General features: G+C 44.4%; 2 protein-coding genes across 2 annotated transcripts; both read right to left on the bottom strand.

Annotated features, from left to right (window-relative positions):
• Positions 1-2,736: 2,736 nt before the first annotated feature.
• On the bottom strand, positions 2,737-4,635 carry LOC100285936 (uncharacterized). Its single transcript, NM_001158825.2, has one exon. It carries the CDS (start codon positions 4,448-4,450, stop codon positions 2,864-2,866), a length of 1,587 nt encoding a protein of 528 aa, NP_001152297.2. The 5' UTR covers positions 4,451-4,635; the 3' UTR covers positions 2,737-2,863.
• A 10,790-nt stretch (positions 4,636-15,425) lies between these two features.
• On the bottom strand, positions 15,426-17,129 carry LOC100383097 (hydroxycinnamoyltransferase2). Its single transcript, NM_001175768.1, has 2 exons — positions 16,612-17,129; positions 15,426-16,530 (listed from the first exon to the last, which is right to left on the bottom strand). Exons 1-2 carry the CDS (start codon positions 16,981-16,983, stop codon positions 15,571-15,573), a joined length of 1,332 nt encoding a protein of 443 aa, NP_001169239.1. The 5' UTR covers positions 16,984-17,129; the 3' UTR covers positions 15,426-15,570.
• Between the last annotated feature and the right edge of the window lie 1,583 nt (positions 17,130-18,712).

The following is an 18,712-nucleotide window of genomic DNA, read 5'->3' as shown; positions in this document are numbered from 1 at the left end:
GAGATTGAAAGGGAAATAGGGTCAAACCTTTTTCCTATAAATATTTTGGTGGTTGAATTGCCCAACACAAATATTGGACTAACTAGTTTGCTCTAGATTATATGTTCTACAGGTGCCAAAGGTTCAGCACAAACCAATAAAAAGATTAAAGTTAGGGTTCAAAAGAAAGGAGCAAAAGAAACCGAAGTGAACCCTGGTCTGGCGCACCGGACTGTCCGGTGTGCCACCGGACAGTTTCCGATGCACCAGGGTGGATCGACTTCAAACTCTTCACCTTTGGGTTTCTGAGGCCGCGCTCCGCTATAATTCACCGGACTGTCCGGTGTGCCAGCGGAGCAACGACTCCCAAGCGCAACGGTCGACTCCAACGGTCGCCTGCAACGTGAACAGCGCGCGGACAATTCGCGCAGAGTCAGAGCAGCGCCAGAAGGTGCACCGGATAGTGAACAGTGAATGTCCGGTGCGACACCGGACTGTCCGGTGGCCTAAGCTGTCAGAGCTCCAACAGTCAAAACCGTCAGAACTCTAACGGTTGGGTGACGTGGCTGACACATCGGACAGTGTCTGGTGGTGCACCGGACTGTCCGGTGCGCCCATCGACAGCAGCCCTTCCCAACGGCTGTTTTGGTGGTTGGGGCTATAAATACCCCCAACCACCACCATTCAAGGCATCCAAGTTTCCAGCATATTGCATTCAACACAAGAGCTCTAGACTTCACTCCAAGACACAAACAAGAGATCAAATCCTCTCCAAAGTACAAAACCACTCCAAACACTTAGTGACTTGTGAGAGAGAGATTTTCGTGTTCATTTGAGTTCTTGTCGCTTGGATCGCTTTTCTTCTTCCTCCATTCTTGTTCTCAAGACACTTGTAATCAAAGCAAGAGACACCAAGTTGTGGTGGTCCTTGTGAGGGGTCTAAGTGACCCATTTGATTAAGGAGAAAGCTCACTCGGTCTAAGTGACCGTTTGAGAGAGAGAAAGGGTTGAAAGAGACCCGGTCTTTGTGACCACCTCAACGGGGACTAGGTTTGCAAGAACCGAACCTTGGTTAAACAAATCACTATGTCATCCGCTTCATTTAACTTGATTTGTTTTTCACCCTCTCTCTCGGACTTAGTTTTATTTCTAACGCTAACCTCAGCTTGTAGTTGTGCTTAAAGTTTGTAAACTTTAGTTTCCGCTTATTCACCCCCCTCTAGGCGACTTTTAGTTGGCCTCGAGTGAGTTGGAACTGTGTTTCTATGCTCATAAGGACCCGGGGAGATATCTATCTCCCCCAGTAATAGACCGCAACCCAAATGTTTCTTCAGAATTTGTTAGGACCCTAAATTATTTTAGTTAAAAAACGAATAGAAATAGAGCTCGATCTTATTCCAATCCGATTCTTACATTTTATAGTGTAAAATTTAGAGCCCATTGTCACCCCTACTTGCAACACCTATAATTCTAAATAAAAATCATTAATCACAACACTGGATGAGTTCTCATGAGTATTTTTTCACAAAATCTTGCAGTGCAGCGGTGTAGGAGGCCTTCAACGGGCACTCTAGCCTGGCATGTGGTGCCTCTTCTGCTTCTGTGCAATTCAGCAAACAATCCTACTATTCTATTATATGTTGGGCCCCTCTCTTCCCTAGGCCCCAACGGTCACCTCTGCTGCATGGGCCTTGGGTTGTCCCTGCTTTCTTCACACCAGGGTCCTAGTGGACCTACCAACCGAAGGAGAGGAGGTAGGCCCCCTTCACCACCTATATAAGCCAAATTTCCTCTCCTATGGTTTCATTTTGAAACTCTAGGGTTTTGTTCTCTCTATTTCAAATCCAAGGAGATGTGAGGCTGTAGAAAAGTGGTGAAGTCATGTAGTATTGTGTCGGTATTTTGGATCACTGGCTATTAATAACCATGCTTTGCGCTCTAGAAGCAAATGGTGTGTAAAGAGGACACAAACATTTATACTGGTTTAGATAAAATATCCTTACGTTTAGTTGTCATCTAGTTGTGCGGTTTACGTTACTCTACATTGGTTTATAGTAGAGTATTTTTACTGTAGATTGTGGCGCCAACGTGATATTGCAATTAGTTTTTGAAAAAAAGAAATGTTATAATTGTCTTTCATTTGGAAGGGAAATCATTTAATAGTCGTATAATGTTACGTCGTAATCTCTACTATATAAACCGTTTTCATTGTTATCGTGCCTTCCCACTTCAATTGGTAAATAAGCTAAAATTATGTACAATTATTTATTGGCACCAAACAACATTCACATCCACCTAGCAACACAACACACATGTCTTTGTTTTTAATTATACTATATAGTTATAAATGTAAATCGTAGCAAGGCATGCTACGAGCACTCTGCTCTAATAGGTTGCACGACTCGATGCTTAATGCATAAATAAATAAATAATAACAAAATGGAATGGTGAGGACAATTCTTGTATTGATGGAGCATGATTTAGTAATAGAAGAAAATATTTCGTGTATGGTGTTCCATGCCCCGTCGCGGTGGCGCTTGTCCTCACATGTGGCATCACATCTTTTTTCACGATGAAAGAAGATTTGTAAGTACTTGTTGATTTTTTGTATACCACGTTTCATAGATAGAGTTGACGATGATGAGTTTCTTGTCATCATAATGTATCTTGAGTGTAGCTTGGGATGCCAACAAAGTGTGACATTGTAATATTATTTTAAAAATGTTATAACCATCTTTCACTCAGAAGGAAAATCACTTAATAGTTGTATAATGCATGCCGTAATGTATATATAATAGGTTACACAACTTGATGCTTAATAATAGAATAAATTAATAAACAACAACAAAGTGGAATGAGTTGAGCTTATTAGGCAAAGGCGATGTCAATAATCTTCATGCATCTCCATTTTAGCGAGGAGGGAAGAAGCTACGTTCTGCACAACCGTCCATGCCTCGCGGACGTGTCGCTCCTCCGTAAGCGTGCTCCCGATAGCGCATCTGAGCATGTAGACGCCACCAACATTAGCGGAGCTCATGTAGGGTCCGGAGCAAGCCGCATTCACCTCCTCTAGGAGCCTTCGGTTGAGCGCGTTGGCCGCCTTGGGGCCGCCCATCTCCTCGGGCGCCCGGAGCCTAAAGCAAACGAGTGCGAATTGCCTCTTTGCCATGACTTGGAAGCGTGGGTCGGCCTTGACCATGTCCTCGAATGACGCGGCCATGCGCACATGGGCGCGGATGTGGTCGCGCAGGCCCTCGACGCCATAGCAGCGGAGCACGAGCCATAGCTTGAGCGCGCGGAACCGGCGGGTCAGCGTCACGGACCAGTCCTTGTAGTCCACGACGTCGTGCCCCTCAGCGGCCGCGTCTTTGAGGATGTACTCCTGCTCCGTGCCGAGAGCCGCGACGAGCAGAGCTGGCTTCTTCACCCACAGAGCGCAGCAGTCGTTGTTGGCCAGCAGCCACTTGTGAGCATTCATGCTGAAGGAGTCCACGGCTTCGGCGCCGTCGATCAGGTGCCGGAACTCTGGGCAGACGAGCGCCGAGCCCGCGTAGGCCGCATCCACGTGCACCCAGACACCGTGTGTCGCTGCGACGGCGCAGAGCCCTCTGATAGGGTCGACGGCCGTCGTCTGAGTGGTTCCGACCGTCGCGCACAGGAAGAGCGGGACCAGCCCGGCGTCCACGTCCGCCTGCATGGTGGCCTGCAGCTCGGCTGGCGAGAGCGCGAACATGTCGTCACGGTACGTGGCGATCTCGCGGCAGTTGTCGCGGTGGATCCCGGCAATATGCGCTGCCTTGCGGAAGGCAAAGTGCGTCTGGTCGGAACAGTAGACGACGAGGTCTCCGATCCTCCCGCTGCCGATGTCCGCGAGCTTGCGGTCCCTCGCGGCGACGAGGGCGCAGAGGATGGCCTCGCACGTGGTGCCGAGAAGCGTGCCTCCGCCGCCGCCGCAGAACATTAGGCTCTCGGGCAGGTGGAGCGCCTTGCCGAGCCAGTCCACGACGACCATCTCGAGCTCCGTGGCGGCCGGCGAGGCGGCCCACGTGAAAGGGACGGAGTTGATGCCGGCCGTGAGGGCCTCGCCGAGGGCGCCGACGGTGCTGCTGGACGCCGGGAAGTGCGCGAAGTGGCGGGCGCTCTGCCAGTGCGTCATGCCTGGCAGGATGAGGTCACGGACGTCCCGCAGCGCGGCACCGAACGCGTCGGACGACTCCGGACGCGACGGCGCCTTGTCGGGGAGCTGGCGGCGCAGGAAGCCGGGGTTGACACTGGGGTGCACGGGGTAGTCGTCCATGCGGCCGTAGTAGTCGGCGATGAAGTCGATGACTTGGTGGCCCTGCCGGCGGAACTCGTCTGCGTCGAGCAAGCAGGAGTCCTGTGGAGGTGCATTTCCTGGTCCCGCATGGAGGTAGCTGGCGGCGTCCTGCGGGGCGCCATTGTTGTTGTAGAAGTGTGATGGCGGGGCCATAGATGCGTGTGCCGGAAAAGGCTGGGAGTACTGATGAATGAATGGATTGAGGATGAAGGTGAACTAGTGCCCCCGATTAATTTGCTGCACCCTTTCTTCTACTCCGTCTCCTCCTTGTATTAGCGAGAGAGAGAGAGAGAGCTACGTAAGAAGATGTGGCGAATATGGAGAGTCGACTGGTGCATGAAAAATACGAGCCGCCTCGTAGCTATTTATATGCAGCGGAAATGGTGCACACGTTCGCAAATCCTCGCAAGCAGGTAGGTGCCGAGTAGTTGCACACGATGGGAAAGTTATTCTATATTATTTTCTCGCTTCCCACAATGTAGTGGTGGTATAGCTCTGTATGAAGATCACCCATATTCAAACCAAGCATTACTGCTTGTGGAAAAGTTCAGACCAACAGTCTGTCCCAAGTGACAAGTGTCTTTAATTTCTGAAAATCGAGTACGTTGAGAACTTGACGTCCACATGCACTTATTGGAGTTCTTTTTCCAAATGTCGCGCGTCGTTAGGTGCTGATGACCAACATCCTCGCCCTGTCAAGTTTATGATAACGCCGCGCTGCAATTTTTCGTCAAACGACTTCAATCGGCAATGTGTTCAGACTGACCATGATGTCCACGTGCTCCAAATACAATTATAATTGTTTGGATCCCACATGCTAAAGATCCAAACAAATTAGATAAAAGTAACTAAAATAGTAAAACGAATACCAGTTTAGTTATTTTTAGCCTTTTCTGTTTGGATCCTAAATGACTAAACTTTAATTTAGCTACTTCTGCTTTAGCGCTCCTGTGATTATTAGACAAATTTATTATTTATTAGGCTGCCTGCTTTTCCAATAATTAATTAGTACAATTGCAAGGAGATGACACACGCAGTGGCGAACGAGGGACCATGATTGGTGAGACACAGAAGTTTATCGAGGGGTACACGTACTACACGAATCGTTGAGAGTTTGGTGAACGAACCTAAGAGTTGATAAGACACAAAGATTATTATACAATTTTAACACAGTGGTATATTTTAATAATAGGTCAAGGTTAATCAATTACACAAAAAAATTATCAATATTTATGATATCAAATAAATACTATTATTAGATTAATTATGAAATGTATTTTTTTATAATAAATTAATTTAGAGCCATAAATATAAATATTTACCCCCTTCGTCTCAAAATATTAGTCGTTGTAGCTTTTGATTTTTATGTTTATATTCAAATGAATGATGATGAATCTAAACACATATATGTAACACATACAATACATAATTATGTTCCTTTTAGTACTGGGGGAGTAAAGTATAATGGTTTTAGACATGATTAGATATCCTCTGTCTACTCGGCTAGCTTCGATGAGCCTAGCTCATGCACTCATCCTATCAAGAGTATTTTGTTCAACATATCAACTATCACACCTATAAGTAATACATCCGTTCTCGAATATTTATTATCTGTTAGTTTATTTTTAAACTAAAACACGACAAATAAAAAACGGAGGGAGGGTTTTGGTACATATAAGTGGTAACATGCTTCCTACGTGGTGCCATGGCCCATGTTAGGTTTAAAAGAGAGAAAAAGAGGTAAAGAAAGAATAGTTGTTTCATGAAGCAACCATCTCGTAAGCTAAAACTTAAGGCTATGAGGCAACTTTTCAACCATCTTACAAGTATTTGTTGTCATACAACTCGCGAGCCTTCCTTTGTTTTAGACATAAATTAAGTATCCTAGAATTATTATAGGACAACTTAAAAGGCACAACCCATTGCAGGAGCTGCATGCTAAGTCATCTATAGATTACATGGCATCGCATTAGGCCATCTATATGACAATACCAATGTACCTATCCTTAGACGTTTTGAATCAACATGCAACTACTTTGAATTTGTCATCCAATGTCTAGGATCGCATGATAGATAAATTTTTTTGAACACAAAAAACTACCATACCTCGTAAGCAACTAAAACATGATATTAGCATTGCCATGTGAAAGATCCATGTGTGGTTTTGGTAATTGAGATAACTAGTGGACTAACCTATACTAATGAATGATATATGTTCAAGTCCATATTCAAAGGTTGAGTCATGTGGATAACCACAAGGAGAATGGTGATATCCACAAGGATGAACAAGTGCTCAACATGTAAAATAGAAGGAGAAAAACAAAATGCAAAGGCTCAAGGCGAAGTTATAAGTTAAGGAATTTTATTTTATCGATCAAGATTTTATAGATTGTATGACTAGATTTATTATAAATGGTTGTAATGTTAAGAGGGGAGTTTAATTGGACAACTTGGTCAATTGGACAACTTGGTCATCTAGTGTCAGACGTTAGAATCATATGCATTGTAGAAGGGCTAAGTGACACATGTGAGATCAAGTGATAAGGGTTTATTGGAAACACTTTGAAAATGCTAAATAGTCTCTAACATGTTAGGAAAACATTTGAGAGTTAGCTCGCTTGAAAAGAAAGAATAAAACACTCTCATCGTAGATTTTTAGAGTGCCTCGGACGTGTCCAGTGAGGTACTGGACACGACACCAGATATTAGTACGGCATGAGTTTAATACATAGTTTTTTTTTGCCATAACACCATATATGGTGTCCGATGCGCATGAGATGGGTGACACCCAACTTGTCTGGTGAGATGGTACTAATTATTGGAAAAAAGAGGATATGCTTACATTTGGAAGCTACAAGTAGAAATATATGGGTGTTATGAATAACTCTTTGTAGTGCTCGAGATAAAAGATCCAACACCAAGAGAGTTGAAAATTTTACGACTAAATGATCAAGCCCTCAACATCGTATATGAAGCCCATGATCCCAAAGTCTTTGAACCAATCAAAGGTTTGGAATTTGCCCATGAGGTGAGGATTAGGCTATAATATTCATATGAAGACACACTTGCTATGAAGGAAGCCAAACTATATATCTTCAAGGATAAATATGAAAAATTTGAGAGGTAAGAAGATGAATGTGTGTCCAAAATGTTTCATAGGCTCAACATCATTGTAAATGAGCTAAGAAACTTGGGACACAAAGTGGGCGATGATAATTTCTCTCATTGGTTTCTAAGATGCTTACCCTCACAATTTGATATATTGGTCATTATTGTTGTGAGATACGGTCTCAATGGAGTGACCCCAAACCAAGTACCTGTGACATTTTCACATAAGACACATACCATGTGAAAAGGGACGAGAAAGAAAATGAAGTTGAGATTAAGAAGAATAAAAGTGTGGCACTCAAAGCCACCACCTCATCCAAAGGCAAGAGTAATAAGAAGAAGAAGAATCAAGTGAAGAAGAAAACTCAAGTTCAAATGATGAAGATGAAGAGATGTCTCTTTTTGTGCTTCATTTTGGAAAGTTCATGAAGAATAAAGTTTGTTGTGCAAGAAGGAGAAAATCTTGTTCGAAGAGAAAAGAATAAAGAAGATGTTACAAATGTGGGAGCAAGGAGCATCTTATTGCTAAGTGTTCACAAAATAATGAAGAGAGGAAAGAAAGTAAGGAAGACAAAGATGGAAAAAAGATGACATTCAAGAAGAAGAAGAAGAAGAAATATCATGCTTATTGTCCTTAAAATCAGGTGTGATATTAGCATACTTTGACAATGCATGGTGTCACTTGTTACGGGTTGGATATAGCTAGTATACTAACAAGAGAAAAGAAAGGTTGGTTGGACAAGTCTCAAAGCCATTTGAGTATGGGGGCTAGGAATCATCGACTTTCACAAATTTAGCATAGCGCTTTGACTGTGGCAGTTGTGGTTCTCATGGAAAAATCTAGAATGAATGTGGATAGGAATGAAACTACCAATAGACGGGGTTGACAAAGCGCTCTGTGTCTGCTATGAAAGTGGAGGTTCATAACGGGAAAGGGCCACCTCTTAGCAATCTTACTAGAATGGGGCAACAATCAACAACAATATTATCCCCTTCTTTTCAAACACAACAAGTGGGATCTTGTACAACAATATAATTGCAACCAGGGAAACATTGATGATGAGAAAATGAACACTAGAATCAGACGACAATTACTTGGCAACCTTCGATGTATAAGATACAATTTAAAAGACAAATCCAACCCACCTTCCCGCAAATCGTGGGCACCACTTAGGTGCAAATTCTTCTTTTTTCTACTATTGCCAAATCGGCATCAAACTATGAACATATATCTTACAACCCTAGAGCACCATGGGAGCAACCAGCAAGAGAGAGCAACAAACAATAGCAAAGACCAGCCAACTGGAAAAGTGGCGGAGAAGAACATAGGGTTGTGGTTCTTGAGACAAGCTAGAGTGTACATAGCTTGGTGATTCTAATACTATGGACCATTGGCGGCAAAGGAATGATCAAATTTTTGAACGATGTCAGATGATAGTACATGCCTTATTGTTGATGTTGGTGGATGTGAGCGTAAAATGTGGAATCTAGCGGGGGCAAAATCCTTTCATTTTTAAAGATTGTGCAACTCATAGAGTGACCCACTTTGATGTAATCACATTCTCTTTATCGTGCTGAGGTGGTCCTTGTGCGTTTTGCATGTATAGCTGTAAAACGCTTATTTCTTATGTCAGGGTCGGATCTTTTTTTTTAAAAAAAAAGTATACATGCAACTAAGATTTGCCAGTTTGGCATGATTTTTTTTATACATTGAGTTTGAGTATCAGGTTTTCCCAACAAGATACATATATATAGATGAACCATGGTCTCTCTCCCTCTATTTTTTGTTCTACAAAACGAGTTTGAATATCGAGTGTTTTTGTTTACTTTGCATATTTGCTACGTACTTTTTCCATAATAACGGCGGGTGTGAACTTTCACCTGAAATTCAGGCGTACTGCAGGCTGTGTGAAATGTGGCACTTGTATTCAAAAGTGCTGTTCCGGATATGTGAGCGTGCAGCTGTACAGTTAATAGTGACCGATACACATGCATGCATGTATCGAAACAGGAAAGTGATAATGCTACCAACCACAGCAACATTGTTTGAATTTTTACGGGAGGACATTAGTCAGCCGCACTCTCAATATAGCAGAAGCCAGAAGGAGAAGGCATTTCAGTTAGATCGCACCAACTGACGACCAACGCGCTATTATACTAGAGCACCACCAACTACCAAGTGCACAGGCACAGGCCACTCGCGGGCGCGCGGGCGCAACTTTGCAGTGATTGGTCTTCATTTGGGCGCAACGGGCAGGATTTGGCGTCCAATCAAGAATCAACTGGTTACTATCGAGAGAGATTTTTTTTGACGAAAAAAGGTGACAGGGAATAGCAAAACGTTTTTTTGGTCTCCGGCGCACGTTACCAAAAGCTAGCTAGCATAATCGAGCACTAATTAACACGCATTGTCTCCATCTATTATATAAGTATAATATAATACAGGCACAGCAGCAGTACGTCTTGTTGTCGTCGTACACAGCCACACACCATCAGGGTGCATGCATCCTAACACAACAAGCGTACAGTTCAACCAAGCTACTACTAGTAGCTGCTTAATTAGCCGTTACTGGCATTATTGTAATTATTCCACGGGCGTCATCGTAGTTGTAATCATCACGTAGACGCGTTAGAATAGAACGGAGACGACACGACGACGACGGCGGGCAAGCACGATGGTGGTCAAGCCCGTCAACTCCACCCCTTCTCGCTGACCGTCTTCGTCCCCGCGCGCCCGCCTTTGACATCTTCGTGCCTAACGTGTTCACCTACTCAGCGCCGGCGCCGGCCAACGAGGGCCTCCGCATGAACCACGAAATGCCTCACATGTACAGATCTTCTTATATACTATCATGAATCAAACTCAAAAAAATATAGCCATATAGCTAGAGTAATCTATTTACCTTATGCTGTTATTTTAATTAATCAAACTCAACCGTGTGTGTACACACACAAAGAAAAAATGTCACACATATATCCCATATACTATTACCTGGCTGCTACCAGCTGGCTGAGACTCCAGTTCTGGCAAAACAGCAGGAACCACACATGGCACGCGTTGAAGAGAAATTTATCTTCTATTGCATATAGGACAATACATCATCAGTGAAGCAAACGAAGCAAAAAAAAAAAAGAAGAAACAAACGACGAAGCACATGTGTACATTATGAATGGCAATAATCTGTTGTAGCTCCATAGTATGCAGTTTCACTAATTAAATTCTGCTCAAATATTCCTTTGATTCCTTTTATATATTTGAAATATGACTTAAAAATTTAAAATATGCTTTCATATACTTCTATAAATATAGATCATCCCTCTAACTGTATTCCGCGGTTGATAGTGGATCTTTTTCCTCGTAGTTGTTTGCTATCCACTGGAGGAGATTTTTCTACGTAAATCTTTATGTCTATTTTATTTCCTAACAAATTCCACTAAATCGGTTTCACCATACGTTCAGAACCTCCTATAAAAACAATATTACGTAGCTTCAGAACTTCCAGAGCTATATTTAGGCCCTGTTTGTTTGAGATTATAATCTATATAGATTATATAATCCAATGTAAATAAGCTAGTGAGGAAACAAACAAGTAACTTATCTGATAAGATTATATAATCTAGCACTTAAGATTATGATAATCCTATAAGCTCATCAAAGGGTGCTTATTTCAGCTTATTTTTTATGAAAGACCCACTACCCATGGCAAGTTGATTAAAATTACTTCCAATTGCCATCCACCTATCCATAAGCGTTCTCACCCACCAGACAATTAAAACAATCAAGGGTATTATTGTATTTGTATGCATATGAATAATAAGCCGAGTCCAAATAATCTGAGCTAACAAACAGCAGCACCTAGCTTATTTAATCCACAGCAAATAATCCAGATTATATAATCTAAATTATAATCTAGATTATATAATCTATAAGTTGAAACAAATAGGGCCTTAGCCTTCCAAAATGTTCTTGGTTCTGGCATAAAAAAGGAAAATAACACATCTAGGCGATATTTGCCTGACAAGCAATTGACGACGATGGGGGCGTTCAATTCTTAGATAGCCACATTATTATAACATAGTGGGGTATCGATCAGTAATATGTGCAGGCTCGTTCAATATTTCTGCATCCCTCAACGCATGACTTCGCTTAAAAACACCATTCAGCCTAGTCTGGGTACTCTTAAATTGTTTAAGTTACACTCTAATAATGCACCTCAACACATGTGGTCCATGTCTTCAGCGATGACCTGCAGGATGGTGGGGACGTGGTCCATGAAGTTGCCAGTGGTGACCACAGGCGAGCACGTCCCCGATGGACCTGGTGGGTGCACCAAAGCGGAAGCTGATGAGCTCCTTCCCGGTGCTGTCGACCTCCTAGCTAGAGCTTGGCACCCTGCTCATCGACTACCTGCTCGTGAGCCCCGTCTGCCCGACACCGACTGTTAGGAAGCCAGAAACTCCACGGCAAATATGCGACCATACGAATGCACTTTTAATAGTAGAAACGTAAATAAAGTACCATACTTATTATAAATAGAAAATAGATTGAATTTTATAAATGAGGCATTTATGATTATACCCTCTCTAGTCTTGCAATTGTAATTTTATTTCTCGTTTCTAAACTTTCTTATTTTACCCATTCGTTTTGGAAACGAATCGATGCCATACCCTTGCGGCGTTACATGTAGATAACGATGTTAAATCTGTTACGAAAAGATAAAAATGTCAACATAATTTACTATGATTTTACCCATCGTTATATTATGTAATTAGAATTTTACCCCTATTAGGGTTCCATCCATACATAATAAAAGGAGGGTAGTTCGGACCTTTCACCCATTTATTTTCATATTTTTATTTTTTAATCACTAATTCTGTTTTTCAGTAATGACGTTGATAGGGTGGGGCAAACAGTAGCTTCGTTTTCAAAACGGAGGGGGCAAAATCACAAAGTTGAAATATGGATAGCAAAATTACAGTTGCAAGACCAGCGACGGATATAATCTCAATTATCCCTTTACAAATTAAGGGACCATGTATTGTGCGAAGAGACTAATAGTCACATATGGCTTGTTCTCATGAGTCGATAGTGTTTGTTGCTTAAGGTCATACCACAATCGATACAAGTAGATATTTATGTTGACGTCCTCGAACACTCGTCGGGGTTGAGATTTTCAATGAGCAGTCGTGAAAAACGCTCCTTCGAAAACATGATTGCTCGCACACTCGAGCAAGTATCTCCAATGGTTGACAGTTCTAGAGACCTACTGTCCCAACTCGCTGTGCACACATAGAACTCAGACGAGAATACTCTCTCTCTCAGCTCAATCGAGAAGTAGAAGATAATGGTAGAAGTTTCAGGAGGATAGAACAATGAAGTAATTGATAAAATGTATGCCCATTACTTCGTCCATTATAGGCCCACTACGCATCACAAACATTTTGGTAGTGGCCATGTTAGACTGTCTCCATCAAGATAGTGTAAACGGACGTATAAACTACTGTTTTGCATTGTTCGTAGAGTAAAGTTTAAAATATAAAATAAAAATATAAGATAAATAATCTATTGAAGATACGAAGTCGCTGAATTGTCCCCATAACCTTAGAGGACCCTCACAATCTCGAAGAGCCCTGACGTTCCAAAGGGAGGGATGCTCTAAAAAGACCAGGAGGCCCCGACATCTCGAAGGGGCATGCAAGGCTTTTAATAGCCCTAGACGCATCTAATATGGGCCTAATAATTATTAAATTTAATATAAACACAATATAAGTCATACACGTATTAAATCCAACACCTTCAACCCGGGGAAGAGAGCAGTCTGATCGCCGTCAGTTGGGAGAGGGGATTGTGAGCGACTGCTGGTCAAGGTGGGGTTGTTGAGCATCGGAAAGAAGTCAAGGATGCCATGAGGCGGCGCCCATCCACATTTGCCCAGGGTTGGACCAGAGAGACGACGGGCTAGGGATTGGGATTGGGATTAGAATTGGGGTGGAGATTCGATGGCCTTTTATAATAATTACTACGGATATAATATTTATCGTCCGCTAGTTTATTTTTATACTTAATTGCGCGACAATAAAAAAGAACGTAGAGAGTATTAAATTTGGTATAAATAAAAAAAAAATAAGTCATACACGTATTAAATCCAACACCATCGACCCGAGGAAGAGAGCAGTCTGATCGCCGTCAGTTGGGAGAGGGGATTGTGAGCGCCTGCTGGTCAAGGTGGGGTTGTTGAGCATCGGAAAGAAGTCGAGGATGGCATGAGGCGGCGCCCATCCACATTTGCCCAGGGTTGGACCAGAGAGACGAAGAGCTGGGGATTGGGATTGGAATTTTGGAGTGGACATTCGATGGCCTTTTTTCATGGGGCGGCAGTCGAGCACTCGTGCCGGGAAGCCAGCCAGCCAGGCAAGACCGTGTGTCGTCGTTACCAAACTTTGGGTGACTACGAAACGGGACCTAAAACAATGCATGAGGAGCAGCAAAGCCGGCTGGGCGATTCCCTTGGTTATGTTTTAGTTGTAGATAAAGATTAAGTTCCTGTTTGCTTGATTTTAATCTGTACCAATCTTAGTTCAAACAGTTGACTTTAATATAGCCATTGGCTCTACCGCTGGCTTGTGGTTACCAACTTTTAAATCCACACGTCATGTGCGCTGTATTTTCTTTACAATAAAACTGATGTGCAAGTGCATTGCAACACGATATTAAACTAGTTGCATGTCACCTGAACCAGCATGTGCTAATGATAATTATCTTGACCGGATTATATTTTTCTACTTTTGAAAGTACCAGTTCGTCATGCGCTCACGTGCGAAACGCTTCGCATGGATCTATTCCTCTTCCATACTTCTCGTCTACTGATGGATTGTCAGAAACCATCACACAGGATGACCCCACATAATACCACCTTGCTAACTAAAGTAGGACGATCGACCGAGCGAGTTATAAAAAATTGAATCTGGCTACTTTTCAACTCATACTTTTTTCGGCATTTTAGCTAAAACAAAATGTAATATTTGTTTTTATCAGTTTAATATGTGTGTGCTGTCGCAACGTGCGAGTACTATACTAGTAGTCTTATTTTAAATAAATCAACCGAGAGCGTGCACATATGAGATAATACACAACACCAACCACCACACGCAATCATAAGAATTAGGAGGTAACAACAACGAGGTATGCAAAATTTTATTGCAGGAACACATTCATCATTAGAAACGAGACAAACACCTCATAGGCAACCGAGGAACGCCATGCACATTCTCTATTACACACATAGCCACGTATTTTACCTACCAATGCCGGTACTCATTCTACAGACCAAGATGTAAGTACTACTGTCTAGTATACATGCAAGGAGGTGCCATGTGTCTAGCTTAATCTTTTTTACGATAGTTTTCTTAGTAAACTGAGTCATAAATCATTTGTAGCAATCTGTATCAACTTAAGAGTGCTAGTTGTATACTCTACCAAGTAAAAGATTGTATCATATATATAAACACACATATGTTGCTCTATATATAAAAATACAACACTTTTAGACATCTCTAATTTTTATATGGTAATTAGAGCCGCTAATTAGACTCAAGAATCCAACCACCACAATTTTATGGCTACCTCCTCAATCGTAATTTAATTCAGTTTTCTTTGGAAAAATAGGAATCCCCTGGAAAAATATAGTTCCCAAATTAGCTCTAAAGAAAAAAATAGCTTAGAAGAAGCTTTGAAGGGTCTACAGAGCATATTAGGGAACTGCTTCACACGCACGTACGTACACATTGCCGCTCGTGGCCTCCGCGGCGAGCTCAAGGACGCGAATAGCATGCATCGTCCGTCGAGGATGACGTGCCCGCTGTTGGTGTTGGCGACATAGGATCCTCAAGACAAAGATAAACGCATACAATGCAACAACGACATCGTTCTTTCGGTCTCAAACGATGAGCGAGAGTCGTGGCTTGGAGAAGAGTCGACTCGATTCTTCGTTTTTTTGCAATTAGTTTCCTAGACATGCATGACTCAAGATACATGTTATTAATTGGCTTTGTACATGCCATAATAGGCATTTCTACACAGTAATAGAAATTGGACAGTAATAAATGAAATCACAACTTAATTCATGGAACCGAAACCAAATTGTTGTGCCCCGGCAGCCGTTTGATCAATCGATGGAGTGGCAGATCTGCTCAAACGCGTTGACGTGGCACTCCGCGACGGCCATGAACAGGTCGACGCCGCCCTTGGCAGTGCGCGACGGCACGAAGATCATGAGCCCCTCGATGGGCAGGTCCGGCGGCAGGAACGCGCACGGTGGCCCGGTGCCTAGGTCCATCTGGTGGAACTGGAACCCTAGCCAGCTGTCCACCTCCATGTCCGGGCTCAGCATCGTGCCGGGCGCCGCAGCCGTCGCGACGAGCTCCTCCCCGCTCGCGTCCGCCACGGCCCCAAAGTCGACGAAGGACTGGATGTACTCGCCGTCGACGCGCGCCACGGCGTCGCGGATAGCGTCGACCACGCGGCTGTAGCTGGAGTTGAGTAGGTCCCTGACCTGGAGCCTTGGGAATGCCCACAGCACCATGTTGCCGAAGAAGTCCGTGGGCACGGCAGGGCTGGCCCTACCCCTGCAGTTCACCGCCACCCTGACCTGCGTGAGCTCCTCCAGGTCGAGGTCCCGCGCCGCCGTGATCTTCTTCCACACGTGCGCGAGGAGGCACTGGAAGGTGCTGCACCGGACGCCGACGCGCGCTTTGAGGCCAGCGATGAACTCGTCGGTGAAATGCACGGTGACGTTCTTGATCTTGTCCATGGGCACGACGGTGTAAGGCTTGGAGGCGCGGGCGCCATCGTCGTCCCCTCCCTTGAACTCGATGGAGCGGTGGTCGAAAGCCGGCGCCGGCGCGGCGCGGGGCACGGCGGTCGCCGCGCGGTTGAGGAAGGGCGCCTTCGCCGCCGCCGGAACGCTGAAGTCCTTGCCCGCGCGCACCGCGTTAGCCCACGTGGTCAGGAAGGTGCTCATGGAGTGGCCGTCGGCGACTTGGTGGTGGCTGGTGATGCCGATCACGAGGCCGCCGCACTTGTAGCGGTTGAGCTTGATCTGCAGCAGTGCCGCGCCAAAGTTGTCCTGTAAAGTGTTGGTGTCAGGAACATGACAGTGTAGGTATACACATGCGTACGTACGTGCATGCGACGTACGTGTAGTTACCTCTGGAGGCGTGGGGTACAGCTCGTCGACGTTGGCGGTGGCCATACCGTCGCCGAGCACGTCGGCCAGGTCGCCCGAGACGGCTGCTTCTACCACAAGCACGCCCTCGTCGTTTAGGTGGAAGAACCGGCGGCCCCGGCCGTCGACGGCGAGGCGGCCCGCGAGGTGAGGGTAGAGCGCCACGGCCCTGCGGAGGCCCTCCTTGAGGGCCTCGTTGGACGGCGCCGGTGCCGGGTAGGCGAACACGATGGGCACGAAGATGTCGAAGGCGGCGCGGTCGAAGACGGTCAGCGGGACCTTCTCGCCGGCGAGAGGGTGCGGGGTAGAGTAGACGGGCTTCACCATCGTGCTTGCCGTCGTGATAATCTCCATTCTAATCTAATGCGTGTACGTGTGATATCACCCGTGTAATAATTACAAAGCTTGTAATTAATCGCTGATTAAGCAGAGTGTACGTGATGATTATAACTACACCCGTACACGTGGTCGTGGAGTAGGGTAGTGCGTGCGTGCATGCACTCTGATGGTGTGGCTGTGTACGACGACGAGAAGACGTACGCACACTGCCTACATATAAATAGATGGAGACAATGCGTGTTAGTGCTCGATTATGCGCAGTGGATTATGCTTTTGGTGGCGTGCGCGCGGGAGACCAAAAACGTTTTGTCATTCCCTGTTACGACCTTTTTGGTCAGTCTCTCTATCTATCCGTTGATTCTTGATTGCACGCCAAAACCTGCCCGTTGCGCCGCAGTTCGTAGACCAAATATTGAAGACCATTTACTGGAAAGTTGCGTCGCAGTTCCCCCCGGATCTCGACCAAGGCGTGGCAGTGCCTGTGCCTTGTGCGTGCATGCAGCTGGTAATACACTAGTGCGTTGGTCGTCAGTTGATGCGATGTAACTGAAGCGTCTTCTCCTCTGCTGTATATATTAACGCGAAACACGTGCAGCTGACTATTTCCTCCCATAAAAATTCAAACAAGGTTTACAGTCGTTGAACCGGTACTTGGTGACTAGTACTACAGTACTGCATAGTATTAGTACAACTTTCCTATTTCGATCCATGCATTATTTGGTCACTTTTGTACAGCTGTACGCTTACATACCGAACACCAGCGTGTTCAGAACTTTTGAATAGAAGTGTCATATCTGCTGTTCAAACATCGGGTCGAATCAAGGTCGGGTCATTTGCCATTTAGCACGGCTCATATTTGATCCGTGCTTAGTGCCGGATCGGGTCAGTCTGTGCCTACCTGTTTGACGTGTCGGTCGGAATTTTTTCGGGTTGGCTTCGATTTTTCGGCTTTGGGTCGGGTCGGATTTTTTTTCTCTCCAAACGCATAGCTTTTTTCTTGCTTATTCTCACCGCATGAGGTAAAAAACCACGGACGTTGCACTAAAAACACAGAATCTGAAAACGCAGCTTTCAGCTCGCTTCTCCGGAAAGAGCGTTGGTGAAAAGCGCGTTGGCTGGAAGCGAAAACAATATATATGGGCCTCAATTCAGTCAATTCTAGGGAAAGTTCATACCCACCGTTATGGCAAAAGTACGTAGAAAATATGCAAAGTAAATATGAAAGAGTCTCTAGCCAAGTTGGTTCGGTGGTGTGAGTAATACTCCTTAGGTCTTGAGTTTGAATTTTAGTGAAGCGAATTTCAGACTGAGGTTAAAAAAAGGTCACTCATTGGTTCCCTGTTCGTGTGCACACGAGATGGACTGACCTATGGAGACGGACCCTCGTGAAGGGGCTGAAAGGGCTCAAAGCACGAGTAAATATCTAGCCTATAGGGGGCAGACTCTCATGTTGCACGGGGTACCAGCTTTCGTGACCTTTCTCGGTCGGTGCTCCATTTGAGCTTCTTCTTAATTTAATACCGTGGAGACAGTCTTTCCCGTACCGGCAGAGTTTTTTAATATTCAAAGTAAATACAAACACTTGATATTCAAACTTATCTTGTAAAAAAAATATATACCGACCATAGTGCATCTATATTTGCATTTTGTTGCAAACCTCGGTACCCAGACTCAATTTATAAAATACATATGAAACTGACAAATCTTAGTTACATTTATATTTTTCTTTGAAAAAAGGTCAAAA

The sequence above is a fragment of the Zea mays genome, chromosome 1, assembly GCF_902167145.1.
Source record: "Zea mays cultivar B73 chromosome 1, Zm-B73-REFERENCE-NAM-5.0, whole genome shotgun sequence".
NCBI classification, from domain to species: Eukaryota; Viridiplantae; Streptophyta; class Magnoliopsida; order Poales; family Poaceae; genus Zea; species Zea mays.
This window is presented reverse-complemented; position numbering and strand designations above follow the sequence as displayed.

Excerpts from the sequence above, each read along its gene's own strand:
- LOC100285936 (NM_001158825.2), bottom strand. The coding sequence starts at position 4,450 with ATGGCCCCGCCATCACACTTCTACAACAACAATGGCGCCCCGCAGGAC.
- LOC100383097 (NM_001175768.1), bottom strand. The coding sequence starts at position 16,983 with ATGGAGATTATCACGACGGCAAGCACGATGGTGAAGCCCGTCTACTCT. Across the intron at positions 16,531-16,611 it reads TGTACCCCACGCCTCCAGAG|GACAACTTTGGCGCGGCACT; the intron begins GTAACTACACGT and ends AACACTTTACAG.